This window comes from Arvicola amphibius, chromosome 1 (genome assembly GCF_903992535.2).
Source record: "Arvicola amphibius chromosome 1, mArvAmp1.2, whole genome shotgun sequence".
NCBI lineage: Eukaryota > Metazoa > Chordata > Mammalia > Rodentia > Cricetidae > Arvicola > Arvicola amphibius.
Window position 1 is genome coordinate 82,424,397 of NC_052047.1, and position 15,360 is coordinate 82,439,756.

General features: G+C 47.9%; 1 protein-coding gene across 1 annotated transcript in view; it reads left to right on the forward strand.

Moving 5' to 3' along the window:
- Spred2 (sprouty related EVH1 domain containing 2) overlaps positions 1 to 13,154 on the forward strand; it is a 107,875-nt gene extending 94,721 nt beyond the window's left edge. The window contains exons 5-6 of the mRNA XM_038311342.1: positions 7,993 to 8,130; positions 10,441 to 13,154. Of these exons, the coding sequence (XP_038167270.1) occupies positions 7,993 to 8,130; positions 10,441 to 11,109 (807 nt within the window). The 3' untranslated portion in view covers positions 11,110 to 13,154. The remainder of the gene's footprint in view (positions 1 to 7,992; positions 8,131 to 10,440) is intronic.
- The last annotated feature ends 2,206 nt before the right edge of the window (positions 13,155 to 15,360 follow it).

The following is a 15,360-nucleotide window of genomic DNA, read 5'->3' on the forward strand; positions in this document are numbered from 1 at the left end:
CACTACAACAGGCAAGCTGAGAGTGATGGATGCCCGCACATTGACATCTCCCCCATGTGCCTAGCAGGTACCCACAGTGTACTGCCCTGTCCCTGAACTGAGAAGCCCCTCGGCTCATTCTGTGTGAGCATCAGCACCAGAGACCTGCAGGAAAGAACTGTATGTGTAGGCTTTGGGGTTTCATTATTCCTTATTTTTCTCCCTTCCCACGGGTAATAGGACACCTTTTTTGCCCCAGCTGACTCTGCTTCTGTTCATGTTTTCCCCAGACTGGAAAACTTAGTCCATCCTCAGACCCTGTGCTTGAACCTGTAACACCCTGGTTTTCGCAAGCTTGTTATGACTTGCTGGCTGTTCACTACAGCTGCCCCTCCTAAGACTTCTTGATCCCTCCCACCCACCAGGGTGGGCTTTTGAATATTTGTAAATTGTGCTTCTTTTTCAGTCTTGATTTAGTAAACTTCTTGAATGTTATGACCACCAGTTTGCAGAAGCAGAATGCAGAGGAGGGTATTTATTTGATGTTTTTCTAAGAACTTGCTTGTTGCTGAGTTTTTTCTGTTTTTGTTTTTGTGTTTTAGATTTTGTTTTGGGGGGAGGTTTTTTTGTAACTTAATTTTATTGTAAAGTTTTAGTTTTGTTTTGGGTTTTTGTCTGTTGGTTTTCGAGTCAGGGTGGCTGTCCTAGAACTCACCCTATAGACCAAACTGACCTCCAACTCACAGAGATTCCCCCTGCCTCTGTCTCCCAAGTGCTAGGATTAAAGGCATGTGCCACCACCTCCCCGCCTAATGTTTTATTTTTATATTGTGACCTTAACAAGTTATTTGAAATATTAGTAAAACACATGTAATAAAAGAACAGGAAACTGCCCGGGCAGGTGTGTGGAGGGAACAAACTGTAGGTCGTGCGTGTGAGCTGAAGGGCTGTGTCGTCATAGCAGCAAATCCAGAGAAGTCGGCCGTGACACCCAGTGTCTTCCAGTGGAAGATCTAGAAGTCTGTTATGGAAGGAAACATGTGGGCACTTTTTAAAGTCGCCTGGGTCGTGGTGTTTCATCCCAGCAGCAGGGGCATAACCAATACAGAAGTTGGGACGCGCGTCTCACCATGCCGTTTTGGAGGAACGTGGAAGCCTTTGGGACTTTGCGGGCTGTAAGCAAATTGCAATGGGCTGTCGCAGCGGAGACTTGGAAGACAGCAGTAGTCAGAGCTGAGGACCGAGGAGGCCCAGCTCCAGAGTTTCAGAGGGGGAAATAGGAGCTTCCGGGCTGTTGTGGTTTAAGTAGAAATGGCCCTCTAGACGTATGTGTTTGAATGCTTGACCCATAGGCAGTGACACTATTAGGAGGTGTGGCCTTTATAGAGGAAGTGTGTCGCTGTGAAGCGGGCTTTGAGGTCTGTCTCATGCTTAAGCTAGGCCTAGTGTGGCAGTCTCCTGATGCCTACGGATCAAGATATATGGCCCCCAACTCCTTCTCCAGCACCATGTCTGCCTGCGTGCTGCTATGTTTCCCACCATGATGATAAGGAACTAAACTTCTAACCTGTAAGCCAGCCCCAATTAAATGTTTTCTTTTATAAGAGTTGCCATGGCTGTGGTGTTTTTTCACAGCAATAGAAAGCCAAGTTAAGAGAACTGGAGATGACCCGGGATATTTTGGCAAAGAATGCAGCTGCTTTATGCTACAGTCTGAAGAACTTGCCTGAGGCTAAAGTTAAAAGTAATGGACTAATTTCTTTGGCAAAGAGATTGCAAAACAGCCTAATACTGACTCCGTCGCTTGGTCACTCATAATCACTCTCTGGCAGGTGCACAATTAAAAATGATCAAATGGACAGAATGAAATGCAAAAATATACGTGGGGATGCCGGGCGGTGGTGGCGCACGCCTTTAATCCCAGCACTCGGGAGGCAGAGGCAGGCGGATCTCTGAGTTCGAGGCCAGCCTGGTCTACAAGAGCTAGTTCCAGGACAGGCTCTAGAAACTACAGGGAAACCCTGTCTCAAAAAAAAAAAACAATACATACACACACACACACACACACACACACACACACACACACACACACACACATATATGGGGAAAAGAGGAAGGCACATACTGAAAGAAACGAGACACAGAGACCTGATTTGCAGCAGGGCGGGTGCACACAGAGCCCTGGTCTGCATCTGGGCAAAAGGCAGGTGCTTCTAATTTGTGAAAGGAAAAAGCCAAGGAATTTCTGTTCCTAAAAAGCAACAAGGGGGAGCTGGAGAGATGGCTCAGCAGTTAGGAGCATTGCCTGGTCTTCCAGAAGTCCTGAGTTCAAGTCCCAGCAACCACTCAAAACTACTGATAATGGGGTTTGATGCCCACTTCTATTAGGAAGTCATACATGCAAATAAAGTACTTATATGCGTGCATAAATTAATTTTTAAAAAAAAAAGTCAACAAAGGAACACCACTGCAGATGTGAACCCAGGGGTCCAGGCTCTGTCCCAGGCAGGCAGCTCACTTGACTGTCGTCTGCATGCTTCTGGCCTTAGCAGGATGTACAGGAGTAAAGGGGTTGCGGGATCTTCCTCTGTGGTCAAGGAGCACCACTCAGTGCATAACAGAGCAGTCCCTGCACAAAGGCCTTTAGAGGGCAAGAGACCCTGAGAGGCCATTGTGTAAAGCTCAAAAAACAAAACCCGAATCATATTGGAGAACCCAAGATGGTAGCCTTGCCAGCCATGGGGGAGCTGCGCACAGAGGGTAGAACCTCCCCGAGAGAGAAGTGTGTTGGAGCCAGCAGAGCTGGAAAACAAAGCCATGTAAGGCCTGACACCGAACATAATGCTACAAGAGTTTGTACTGCTGAGTCTGGATCTGGGTTTGGTCCGGTCCTCCCTCACCGTGCCCTCTCCCCTCCCTTTTGGAAGAGTGATGCATGTATTCTGTGCCATTGTACGTCGGAAGTGCGTAGTTTGCTTTTGATTTTACAGTGAATGACAGTTAAGAGATTGCCTTGATTGGAAGAGATTTGAGCTTTGGACTTTTTGTTGTTTTGTTTTGAGATAGTGTCTCTCTGCATAGCCCTAAACTGTCCTCGAACTCACAGAGATCTGCCTGCCTCTGCTTAAAAGTGTGTGACACAACCACCCAACTTGAAATTCAGGCTTTCAAACAGCGTTGAGTCCAAAAGACTGGGAAGTTTTGAAGTTGGACTGTATGCATTTTGCGTTATGATAATGGCTGTGAGTCTATGGGGGGGCAGGAAGTGGAATGGGGTGGTTCGAATAAGAAATCCCCTATGATTGTCAGACTTTCGGATACTTGGTCCCCAGTTGGTGGGAAGTTTGTGACGTCGCCGGAAGTGTGGCTCTGCCGAGGAAGTGTGTCACTGGGAAAGGCTCTCAGGTCTCAAGAGGCACTCGGTCTCTCTGTCCTGATTTCAGTTTGAGATGTGAGCTCTAGACTCTTCATGTTTTTTATATTGGTCCCCATGTTGATCACAGCAGTAGAAAAGTAACTAATACAGACATCGTAAGCTTTGTTTCATTTCTCTAAGTAACCTTGAAGAGCTTAGCCCCATTTTACAAATTTAAAAACTGGAGTTAAGAGGTCAGCTTCTACTAATTAACAGAGTCACTCATATCCAGCGGGGGAGGAGGGATCCTACTCCTGTTAGTATACTATCCCCCTGTGGTTCCTGTTAGTATACTATCCCCCTGTGGTTCCTGTTAGTATACTATCCCCCTGTGGTTCCTGTTAGTATACTATCCCCCTGTGGTTCCTGTTAGTATACTATCCCCCTGTGGTTCCTGTTAGTATACTATCCCCCTGTGGTTCCCCCTGCCGTGCGGCGGTGCTTCTGTGGGATGTGCGTATCTTCACCGAACATCCTTTTACTAAATGGGTATTGACAAAGTCACACGTGCAGGTGACTGGGGCTGTGCTTCCTGCATTGAGGAGGCTCCTCTACCCAATGGCAGCTTCCCTGGATACAGCCAGGGGCGTGAATGAAGTGGCTTTGACCCTGCTGCCTCTGCTTACCGGGAAGCCTGTTGCCAAAGCCACCTCTCCTAAGCGTTCGGGTCCCAGGCCCAGAGGAATTAAGGGATCTCCCCGATGTTAGTTCAGTGAACCTCCCCCAGAGCAAGGCAGATTAAAAAGAGCTTTGATGGCCAGGTTTTGGAGTTGGACGTTGGCGCAAGTCAGCAGGATACTTAAGGGTCTTGCTTACTCGTGCCTGTGTGCCCGCCTTGTGTTTTCACTTCCCCTTCGCTCGGGCACCCACGGGATAATAGGTGAACCTGTTCCAAGGCACACGTCTCCGTCGTATCAGCACTTGGCAAGATTTATCTGATAGCACAGACCTGGAATAAATTTTGACCTTCCTCATCTCTCTCGCGTTCCCTCTGTTCTAGTTGCCTTCCACGGCCGTGATAAATGCCGTGAACGCATGCAGTTTAGACGGTGGAGAGATTTATTTGGCTCTCACTTCCTGATCACGGTCCATCTGGGGTTATCTGGAAGGGAGTGTAGAAGCAGAATTTAAAGGGGCAGACCACAAAGGAGTACTGTCTGCTGACTTCCTCACAGGCTCACCTGCCCCGAGAACAGTGTCACCCACTGTAGGCTGAGCCCCCTTCTTTCAATTAACAGGTCCCCCACATTTGTGATTACAGCCATTCTGATGTGGATAGTCCCTCAAATGAGGTGCCCTTTTCAGGTGACTGGCCTGTAAAGTTGACAGGTACAGCTGACTAGGACACTCCACCCCTGTCAGCCCGACGCAGAAACATGTCCCTTTAAAACATAACCTTGTCTCAGGTTCTTAGTATCACAGCACAAAATACACTACAGCTATAAAAAGCCAAAACCTCTAAACTCTGGGATCCTGTAAAACTAAAAAAGTTTCCTACTTATTCCAAAAAGGAAGAACCAGGCCATAAAAATGATTAGATCAAAACAAAAACAAAGCCCAGCAGTGTAAGTCAGAAATCCTGTAGCTCACTCCCTGGCAACTGGAACTCAGCATTGTGTAATCTTCCGGCTCTAACAGGCCTGGGGAGTCCCTCTTCTCCAACTCCGTCGTCAGCAGCAAGCACAGATCCTAGGTTTAAGCTGGCTCCTCCTACTGTTCCCCTGGCATCCACCTGTGATATCCAGGGGTCTCCATCGCACCTGAGGCCGTGCTTTCCCCGGTGGCCACTCTGGATGCTTGCCTGATAGACCAAACTTCAGCTACCCTCCATGACAGCCTCACGCCTTCAAAACCAGTTCTACCTGAACAACACTTAACATACTGTTTGCCAAGTTCTACTGCAAAAGCAAAATACAGCCTGCCTCCCATGGACCAGCTCTTTGCTCTCACTGTGAAGAAATAGTTGTCTCAAAGACGTTCAGAAGACCTTACTTCAATGGTGCTGATCTTTCATTGGTCACAGTGGGGTTTCTGGCCCCAGCTCGCCCAGCATCCCAATGTTAACCCGTCAGTACTATTGATCTTGTTAGTCACTGTTGATTCTTCAACACCAGGTCATCAGCATGCACACATTTTTTAATCAAAGTATCAACGCTTACACCCCCTACCATCACATCTCAATATTGCCGCCTCTGAAACCCCACAGGACAGGCCTCCATTATCCCGTGTTTCTCTAAGCATTCTTAGCTTCCAAGCTCCCACAAGGGTGGCCCATTAAGCTGCGAATACTCACCAGGAAGAGGCAGGCCAGTCTCGTGAGTTCAAGGACAGCCAGGGGCTACTTAGACAAACCCTGTTTCCAAAGGGGCAGGGTGAGGGAACTTCCACATAACGTACATCTCTTCTTGTCATGGTGCCTGGCAACCCAGGTCACAGCATCTGTGCTCAGTCACACCCACGGGGATGGTGGGGACCATCTGTAGCCCATTTGTGGCCCAGTACTGTTTTTTTTTTTAAATATTTATTTATTAATATTTATTTATTACATATACAATATTCTGTCTGTGTGTATGACCACAGACCAGAAGAGGGCACCAGACCCCATTACAGATGGTTGTGAGCCACCATGTGGTTTACTGGGAATTGAACTCAAGACCTTTGGAAGAGCAGGCAATGCTCTTAACCTCTGAGCCATCTCTCCAGCCCCACCCAGTACTGGTTTTGAGCTTAGAAAACCAACTTGTCTTTCCCAGGCCTTGCTGCTGGGCCTCTCTGCCCATTGAGCTAACTACATGTTGAGACAGATGGTCCTTGGCATGTCTAAGATGAACGCACTGTAATGATAAAGCAGTGTAGTTCCCTGAGGGGCGGCAGCGGGTAGCAGGCCATAAGGGGCAGCGGGGCAGCCAGTCCCACGAGGAGCCATGGCGGGTGAGAGGCAGAGATGGACAGGCACGCCATGCAGAGAAAGTGGGTGTTTATTTAGTGGGTTATGGAGGGGGAAGGGAAAGGGGAGAAAGGGGAAGAACAGAGAGAAAGAGAAACAGAGGGTGCAGGGAGAAGAGAGGAGAAGCTACCTCTTCAAGAGAGAGCCAGAAAAAGAAGGAGCTCGGGCTGGAAAGGGAAGGAGGAAGGAAGATCTGCTTGCCTTGGCAGAAGTGGAGAGTGGGTGAGGCTTGTCTCTTAAAGGGACAGGACAGACCATTACACTCATTACTGGAAAACCATGAGTGTTGATCCCAGCACTTGGGATGTTGTAGTTCAAGAGTTTTCTTTGGCCACCAGCTCACAAATAAAGACAAGGAGACTTCTTATTAATTATGAAAGGAAGCTTGGCCCATAGCTTAGGCTTGTTCCTAACTAGCTCTTATACTTACGTTAGCCCATTTATATTAGTCTGCATTCCATCACTTGGTGTTACCTCTCTTCCATCTTTCACCTCCTGTTTCCTCTCTGTGTCTCCTGGTGTCCCTGTGTGCATAGATTCCTTGTCCTGCTTCTCTCTGCAGAAATCCCATCGATGCCTCCTGCCTAGCTATTGGCCGTTCAACTCTTTATTAAACCAATCACAGCAGTACATCTTCACATAGTGTACAGATATTCCACAAGAGGTCATCAGAAGGTCAAGCCACCCTGGGTGGCTAGTCAATCTGCTGGGGCTAGAGAGATGGCTGAAAGGTTAAAAGTATCTACTACTGCTGCTGCTCCTAACACCCAGCTCGGGTGCCTCACAAGATCCAGGGAATCCAGTGCCCTCTTCTGGCCTCCATGGGCACCTGCACTCACACACATATTAGAAATGAAATAAGCAAGGTGTGGTGACACATACCTTTTTTTTTTTCTTTTTTTAAGTGTATTTTGTGTGTATGTACATGTGCCTTGTTTGCATGTGCATCACATGCATGCCAGGGTCCGTGGAGGCCAGAAGAGGGCATCAGATCCCTGGAATTGGAGTTACAGGCAGTGGAGCTGTCTGATACGGACGCTAAGAGTCCGACCTGGGTCTTCTGCAAAAACTGCAAGTGTCAAGCCGGGTGGTCGTGGCACACGCCTTTAATCCCAGCACTCAGGAGGCAGAGGCAGGTGGATCTCTGTGAGTTGGAGGCCAGCCTGGTCTACAAGAGCTAGCTCCAGGACAGGCTCTAAAGTTATGGAGAAACAGCAACAACAACAAAGTTCCAGGCCAGCTGGGGCTCCATAACCAGACCCTATTCCAGATAAATGAATAAAGGAATGAATCCTTAAAGAGGGATTGGAAGGTCCAGGAAGATGCCCCAGCGAGGAAACAGGTGGTGTTTTGATAGTGCATGGTAGACCTTGTGTGTTTTGCCCTCGTTTACTTACTTGTGTGTGTGTGTGTGTGTGTGTGTGAACATGAGTGTGTGCATGCTCGTTCGTCTGTACTTGTGTGTGCCATGGCAAGTGTGGAAGTCAGAGGACATCTTTGGAAGTCTCTTCTCTCTACTGTAGGTCCCAGGCAGTCAAGTCAGGTGGCCAAGGCTTGCGCAGTCAGCACTTCCACCTGCCGAACCATCTGGCAGGCCCTGCTGGGTTTTTGTTTCGTTTTAATGAAATCTTCATTGCTTCTCTCCAAACAGACAGCTACAGACAGTTCTTCTAATTCCTCTCAGAAGAGGGAGCAGCATACGAGGACAATCTCCTCCCCCACATCATGTGAGCACCGGAGGATTTATACCCTTGACCCATACCCTGTGGACCATTACCACCCCGACCAGGTGAGCTGGGGGCTTCATTCCCATGGAAACGTAAGGACAGCTCTGCACTGGCCTTCTCCCTCCTTCTCCCCCGCATTACCCACAGCCATGGTGGAAGTCCGGGTGATAGCACCGTGCCTCACTCACCCTGTGTGTGCTCTGTCTGCATTTATCCAGATCACCCCATAAAGCAGGGCATCGGCATCCCTGGTTTAGAGCTGTGGGTGCCTGGGAGAAGGAGGTCCAGGCCCATGTAGTACTTGGACAGGGTGCGGGACTCCCTCTGTTCCTCCATCCAAAGGACCCTCCTGTGAAAGCCCAGTCAAGGAACATTGCAGACTTGGTCCGCACCCCTGGCATGCGGGCTGCAGGTCCAGTCTTGCTCAGGGAGATATAACTGCAGTCTGAATTCAATAATTCAACATATATGTACTGAGTGGCTCTTTCCTAAAACAGGTTCCCAAATCATGGGAATAGACAGGTGCCCCTGTGGGTTATGTGGCCTCTTGACTTGTAGTAGGAGGCCGCTTGTTTGTTCCCCGCTGCTCAGCCCCGAAATAACCACACAGAAACCATATTATTTGCAATACTGTTTGGCCAGTAGCTTAAAAGCGTATTTCTGGCTAACTCATATCTTAAATTAACCCATTTCCATTAATCTGTGTATCGCCACGAGGCTGTGGCTTACTGACTAAAGTTCCCTGGTCTGTCTCTGGCAGGGCTACATGGTGTCTCCTGACTCTGCCTTCCTTCTCCCAGTATTCAGCCTAGCTTTCCCTGCCTAGTTCTGTTCTGCCCTGCCATAGGCTCAAAGCAGTTCTTTATTAATCATTGATATTCACAGCATACAGAGGGGAATCCCACATCATTGGCTGACTTGAAATGAAAAGAAGCAAGTACGGGACAGCGAGATTTTGCTTCATTTTTGTTGCTGTTTTAAGATGGTTTTACTGTGCTATGTGCTTCCTATATTTTGACATCAAAGTGTTTGTTTGTTTTTTTAAACTGGACGTGGTGGCATAAACCTGTAGTACTGAATTTGGGAGGCTGAGGTAGGCCAGCCTGGGCTACGTGGTGAGTTCCAGACAGTTTGGGCTAAAAGTGAGATTCCTATCTTAACAAATGAAAAAACTCAACAACAAAATATTCCATTTTAAACCAGGACTGCAATCTCAGCGCTTGGGAGGTGGTTGTTGTGTGATCCAAATTCATGGGGGGTGGGGGGGGAATTGGGCAGTGGGATGGGGAGGGTCTGCCTAAGAGTGGTAGATAGTCTTCATGGTGGATAATCATGGCAGCAGGAGCTTAAAGCACTTGGCCACATTGTATCCACAGCCAGGAGAATGCCTGTGGCTGGCTCACCTTTGCCTTTATATACAATCCAGGATTCCAGCCCTGCAGTAGGTAGGTCTCCTCAATTAGCTTTATCCAAGGTAATGCCCTAAAGGCTGTCTCCCTAGTGACTCAGCAAGTTGATCATTGAGATTAACCAATGTAGGAATCCAATCTGGAATCGTCTTATCTTTCTCACTTTTGTGCACCTGTGATTTCAATCAGATAACAGTTATGACACAGGCTAGTGGGCTTTGTTCTTTATTTTTTTTTCTCCCCACCAGGGAGTGGTGGCTCATACCTTTAATCCCAGGCAGAAGTAAACAGATCTCTGTGAGTTCAAGGCTAGCCTGGTCTACAAAGAGTTCCAGGACAGAGAAACTCTGTATCAAAAGAAAAGAGAAAAAAAGGAGCACCTCTAAATAAATAAGCATCTGGCACACTGTATAAAAATGTACGCAACTGCTGTACTCTGTTCGAGGTCCGCTCAACCCAGAGCACCCTGAGTGCAGCTGACCTGAGGGACAGGAGGTGAGGTTTTTAAGGCAGGGTCTCTTTTTCCTCTACATGGGAATGCTGGACTCACTCAACTGTACTCCTTTATGAGCCAGACTCAGTAGCCCAAGCTAGTAGAGAAGTCCTTGAAAGTACTAATCTCCTGCCCCTGCCTCCCAACTGCTGGGATTAAAGGGGTGGTCTAGGCACCTCGTCTATGGGATGTTGAGAGCTGATTAACTTTGGGGCTTCCTACTTGCTCGGCAAGGATTTAAGAGCTGAACTCAAACTGCTCTTAGGGTGGGCAAACCTTCCAACGAAAACCGCAGAATTCCGGGGCTCTGCTTATAATTGAGGCTCATCTGGGAGTGAGTGACAAGCTGTCCGTAAAAGGTTGTCAGCTCTTCTCCGAATCCTTGAAGGAAGGAAGGGCCGGTAGATCTTTCTCTGACGGCTGACCATGGAGCCTCGGGCTGTAACAGTATCTGGTTTTTCCCTGGACAGCGGCTGCCGAGGTCCTACCCCCAGGTCACCTTCCCGGAGGACGATGAGGAGATTGTGCGCATCAATCCTAGAGAGAGGATCTGGATGACCAGCGGCTATGAGGATTACCGGCATGCGCCGGTGCGCAACAAATACCTGGATACTGCGGAGGACGCGGACTCCTACGTGCGCTTTGCTAAGGGCGAGGTGTCCAAACACGACTACAATTACCCCTATGTGGACTCCACAGACTTTGGCTTCGGCGAGGATCCTAAAGGCCGTGGTAGCAGTGTGATCAAGACGCAGCCAGCCAGGGGCAAGTCCCGGCGGCGCAAGGAGGATGGCGAGCGCTCCCGGTGTGTGTATTGCAGGGACATGTTCAACCACGAGGAGAACCGGAGGGGCCACTGCCAGGATGCGCCCGATGCCGTGAGAACTTGTATCCGCCGCGTGAGCTGTATGTGGTGCGCGGACAGCATGCTCTACCACTGTATGTCGGACCCCGAGGGAGACTACACGGACCCTTGCTCCTGCGACACTAGCGACGAGAACTTTTGTCCCCGGTGGTTGGCGTTAATCGCCTTGTCCTTCCTGGCCCCCTGTATGTGCTGTTACCTTCCCCTCCGGGCCTGTTATCACTGTGGAGTGATGTGCAGGTGCTGCGGCGGGAAGCACAAAGCCGCTGTGTGACTCGGTTTCCCGCTTTCCCCCCTCTTCCCTCCACAGCCACAGGGAACTTGTCTCTTGCATACCCCACCTCCACCCCACATCGCCTCCCCAGGCCTTCCTGGTCCCTAACAACGTCATTCCAAACCTGGGGAATCTACCACTCCTGTGTCAGCCACATAACCCATTCCCTCGCAGTGTTCTGAGGAGAGGAGCCTTCTGCATAGACGCGAGTATGTTATCAGCCTGTGATCGCGCCATCTTATCCACGTGTTGATTTCCTGTCCTGCCTCCCCACCTCTTCCAGTTCTAAGGAACCTGCAGTAGAAACATAGATTCGGAGGGGTTTAGAGTTGATTTTTCCTCCGCAGTCCAGTTTGCTTGTTGCTAACACGCACAGGTTCGTCGGAGATGTGACCGAATGGTGAGACCCTACCGTTAGTGTTTGTAACCTGCAGTGTGTTGTAACTTTGGGAGGTGAGCGGAATAACTAAACAATAGGGCTTTAACTCTGAAAGCCAATGCCCGCAGTTACTGCGGTTTCTGTGGTTTCTGTCTTTAGCCCTTCGCTTTTTGTCTTTCACCTGTCGCCTGTCGTCATCTTCTGCCCCTCCCCCACATCTTGAATTCATTCACTCATGCAAAGCAGTAACCTTTAAAATGACTTGAGAATTGAGCCTTAACTTCAGATTAACTTGTGAGAATCAGGAAAAATTCCTCAAATTGCATTGCATCCTCTTAGACCAGGGTTAGAAAGGGGATTTTGGGTTTTTATGAGCCTGCCCAGTTTACCCCTAAAATAGAACCTTTTTTAGAATTATATTACCACTTCTAAAAAAACCTTAGCAATATTAGAATAACACATCAATGAAATAAATTTTCCTCATAGTTTCGCAAACCAAATATATTTATTCAAACACAAACCAGTGTTCTGCGATCAAGTTCCAGTTGAAAAACACTAGAAGTTGTGGTAGATAAAAATTATAGCCACTCCCCGCCCCTTGCAACTGTTTTATATTATTCAGGGGGAACTTTAAATACCATAAATTAGTGGTGCCTTGCATTTTGTTTTAGGCTTAACGTTTCTGTTTTAATTTGGGGCTGACTCATTTATACTTAGGAAAAAACAAGGCCATCTGTAAAAACCCTTCCGATGCCTAAGTGTCCTCTTTGCTCCTGCAGCTCCTCGCCCACACTTGCCGCTTGGGGTGCACAGATAAGGGTAGATCACCAGCCCATTCTACCTGTCGCCGAGCCACATAAAAGGCTTCTAATTTGCTAGACGAGGAAAAGGAACATTTTTTTTTTTTTGTAATGTATGTTGCAAGGAATAGCCAGGTCTTGGAAAAGAAAAATGAAGTGTTCACCTGTACCTAGCATAGGACAATCAGAACTCTGTGGGGACCATAGGGACATGCTTGTTGCCGCTGACTCTTCTTCCCACCAGGATCTTTCCATGGTAATCACCAGCGGAAGGCAGGCTCAGTCCCTTCTACTTCTTCCCTCTCCCTTTATTGCACACAGGATACAGTCTTCAAGGAAAAGGACTTTTTCCCCAGTGTGTTGGTCATACTGGGAAAACGCTAGCCATGCTCACCGTTTCAGCAAATGTCTTCTTCCTCTGGCCTTGACAGCCTGTCTTGTTTCTGTAGACGGATCGTCAGTTAGATCATAGCGTGCTTCTGAGTTAGTTGGTAGATGTTTCCCTTTGCTGGGATGACTGGTTGGGACTATCTGTTGTAGAAAAGGTGCAGAGAGCTACCGTCATTGTCGATGGAGGGGTCTCCAGGCCAGGAGACCTAGACTGCCTCCAACCAGCCTCCAGTGCTGTGGAGAAACTGTCTGTCCTCAGGGCCTTTCTCCACGGCACCTATCTGCAAAGCACAACACTAATCTTTCTTTCCTCAGACCTCAGTTCAAGTGCCCCTATTTATTTCACTAAGAACCCGGATCCCAGTTGCTTCACGTTGGTTGCCTTTGGTATTCGTATTCTTCCTTGTTTCTCTCCGTTCCCCCCCTCTCCCCCCTCATTTCCACCCTTCTTGAGAGTTACGCTAGCAGATCTTACTCCGTGCACCGTTTTTTGGTTTTGTTTTGTTTTTTTTTCTTTTTTTTTTTGGTTTGTGAAGGCAGCGGTTAAGGGCACAAAGACAGCCATGGGGACGTTGATGTAAATATGTTCAATTGCCACACTGCAGCTGAACGGTGTGGAATATTTTCCCAGTCAGCTTTGCCATGCTGATGTCAATCGTTTGAGAGAAATTATTCAGATTTTATTTTTATATCTGTGGTAACAAAACTTAGCCAAAAGGTTTCCTGTTCAGAAGTTTCCCTGACTCTTCCCCCCTGCCCAAGCTATTTGCTCTCATTAACAAATTAAAGTGCCTGAAGCATAATTCATTCACCTGTATACTAAAACCCCTGTTGTATTGATTTTTATAAGCCTTTTTACCTCTGTAAAAATATACATATATATAAATATATATATATATATACAAGTGTATGATGTACATTTTAGTTCTTAACTTTTTTATGGTTTCTAATATGTATGACCAATGTAGCCATTGCTTTCAAATGTACCATGTAAATATAAACACATCCTATGAGACCGTTCACTACTGGTATTGTCTGTCTGGAGTCCTCACGCGGGATGGGCTGAGGTTTCTTTGGCAGCACACGAGGACATGGATCTGTTTGTGAAGTCCTTCCCGCCTCTGGTTGTGTGTCCCCTTCATCCACAGGAAGAATGCCCTTCCCTCCCCTCCTGTCTTCCCTACAAGCACTTGTCAGAGAGAGGGCTATGTTTTCTCTGAGCTGTTTCCTACACACCCTTGCTAAAGCCCTGACAGAGGGCATGGGGACCGAAGACAGTGGAGATTACACCAGCCCATGGTTCCAAGTCTGCTCTCTGCCCACTTTCCAAATGGCTCTCTTGGATGCCACAGAGCTACAGTGGCAGTCCCCAGGAGAATATAAAATAGATCTTTGAGAGTTGTAAAGAAAATGACTTCTCCATAGAACGGTAAAGAAGTGTGCAGACCTTCCGTCCTTGTTCTGATGTTTCCGGGGGGGGGGGGGCACTTTCCTAAGCCCCTGGTAGAGATCAAATACAAGATGGGTGCTAAAGGTTAGGTAATGGGGGATGCTGTGCCCGCCCCCCGAGAGCTGGTGTGGGGGGAACATTGTAAGACCTCACTTGACCTTTCTCCATCCCAGCATTTTACAGCTAAGACACCAAAGCTAAGAATGGGAGCTGGGGTGACCCAACAGTCACAAGGCAGGACCTGGTCAGGCTGGCTAGTGACAAACCCCAAGTTCTTAAAGGGCCTTGTCCCAAGCCTCTGGGTCCATCCCTGCTTCAAAAGTGAGCCAGGACTAACTAGGCCACCGCTCGGATTGCCTCAGGAATGGCACACGGACCAGGTACCAGGAACTAGACTGGCTATGAGTCTCGTTTTTAGTCTCTGTAAAATGAAGCATTCATGCTCAAGTCACATGAAGAAGGCCTCTGCAAAAAAGATGCTGCTTGGTCACAGTCTCCCGTCACTAGCCGGTGGTCCTCAGTGGTCCTCAGGCAGGTAACTACCCTTCTCAGTTTCCTCTGGCAGAAATGTCACAGGACCCCCAATTCGGCTACTTGCTCTTCCTTTTCCCCTTGCTAAGGGGGATGAAATCCTACCAGAAGTAGGGTTCTAATCTACAGAGCTGCTCTGTCGAGGAAGTTGAGCCGCAACAGTCTCGTACCACAAAACACACCACCTTAATATTTTTTGAAGTTTTATATTTATGCTTGAAGGGATGTTTTATTGTTTTGTTTTTAAATTTATGGGTTGGTGTAAATATTTTAAATTTATTTTGGTGTCCCTGGAGGCCAGAAGAGGGTATTGGATCCCTGGAGCCAGAGTTACAAGTGGTTGCAAGCCATCCAATATGGGTGCTAGCCAACACTGGTGCTGGGAACTGAACTGCAGCCGCTGGAAGGCACCCAGGCTCTGAGCCGCCTTTGTAACCCAGCATCGTTTCTGCCCCCCCATCTGTTGAATTTATTCAGTGATGCAAAAACATTTACCTTTAAAATAATTGAGAATTATTGAACCTTAACTTGAGACAATGGGTTGAGGCAAAGATCACGAAAACAAAACAACAACAACAACAACAACAAAAACCCACTCTGGTTAAGAGTGCTTGCTGCTTTTGCAGAAAACCCAGCTTCAGTTCCCAGCACCCACCCACATGACCGCTCACTCTCTCTTGAAGAAACAAACAAAAAAAGCC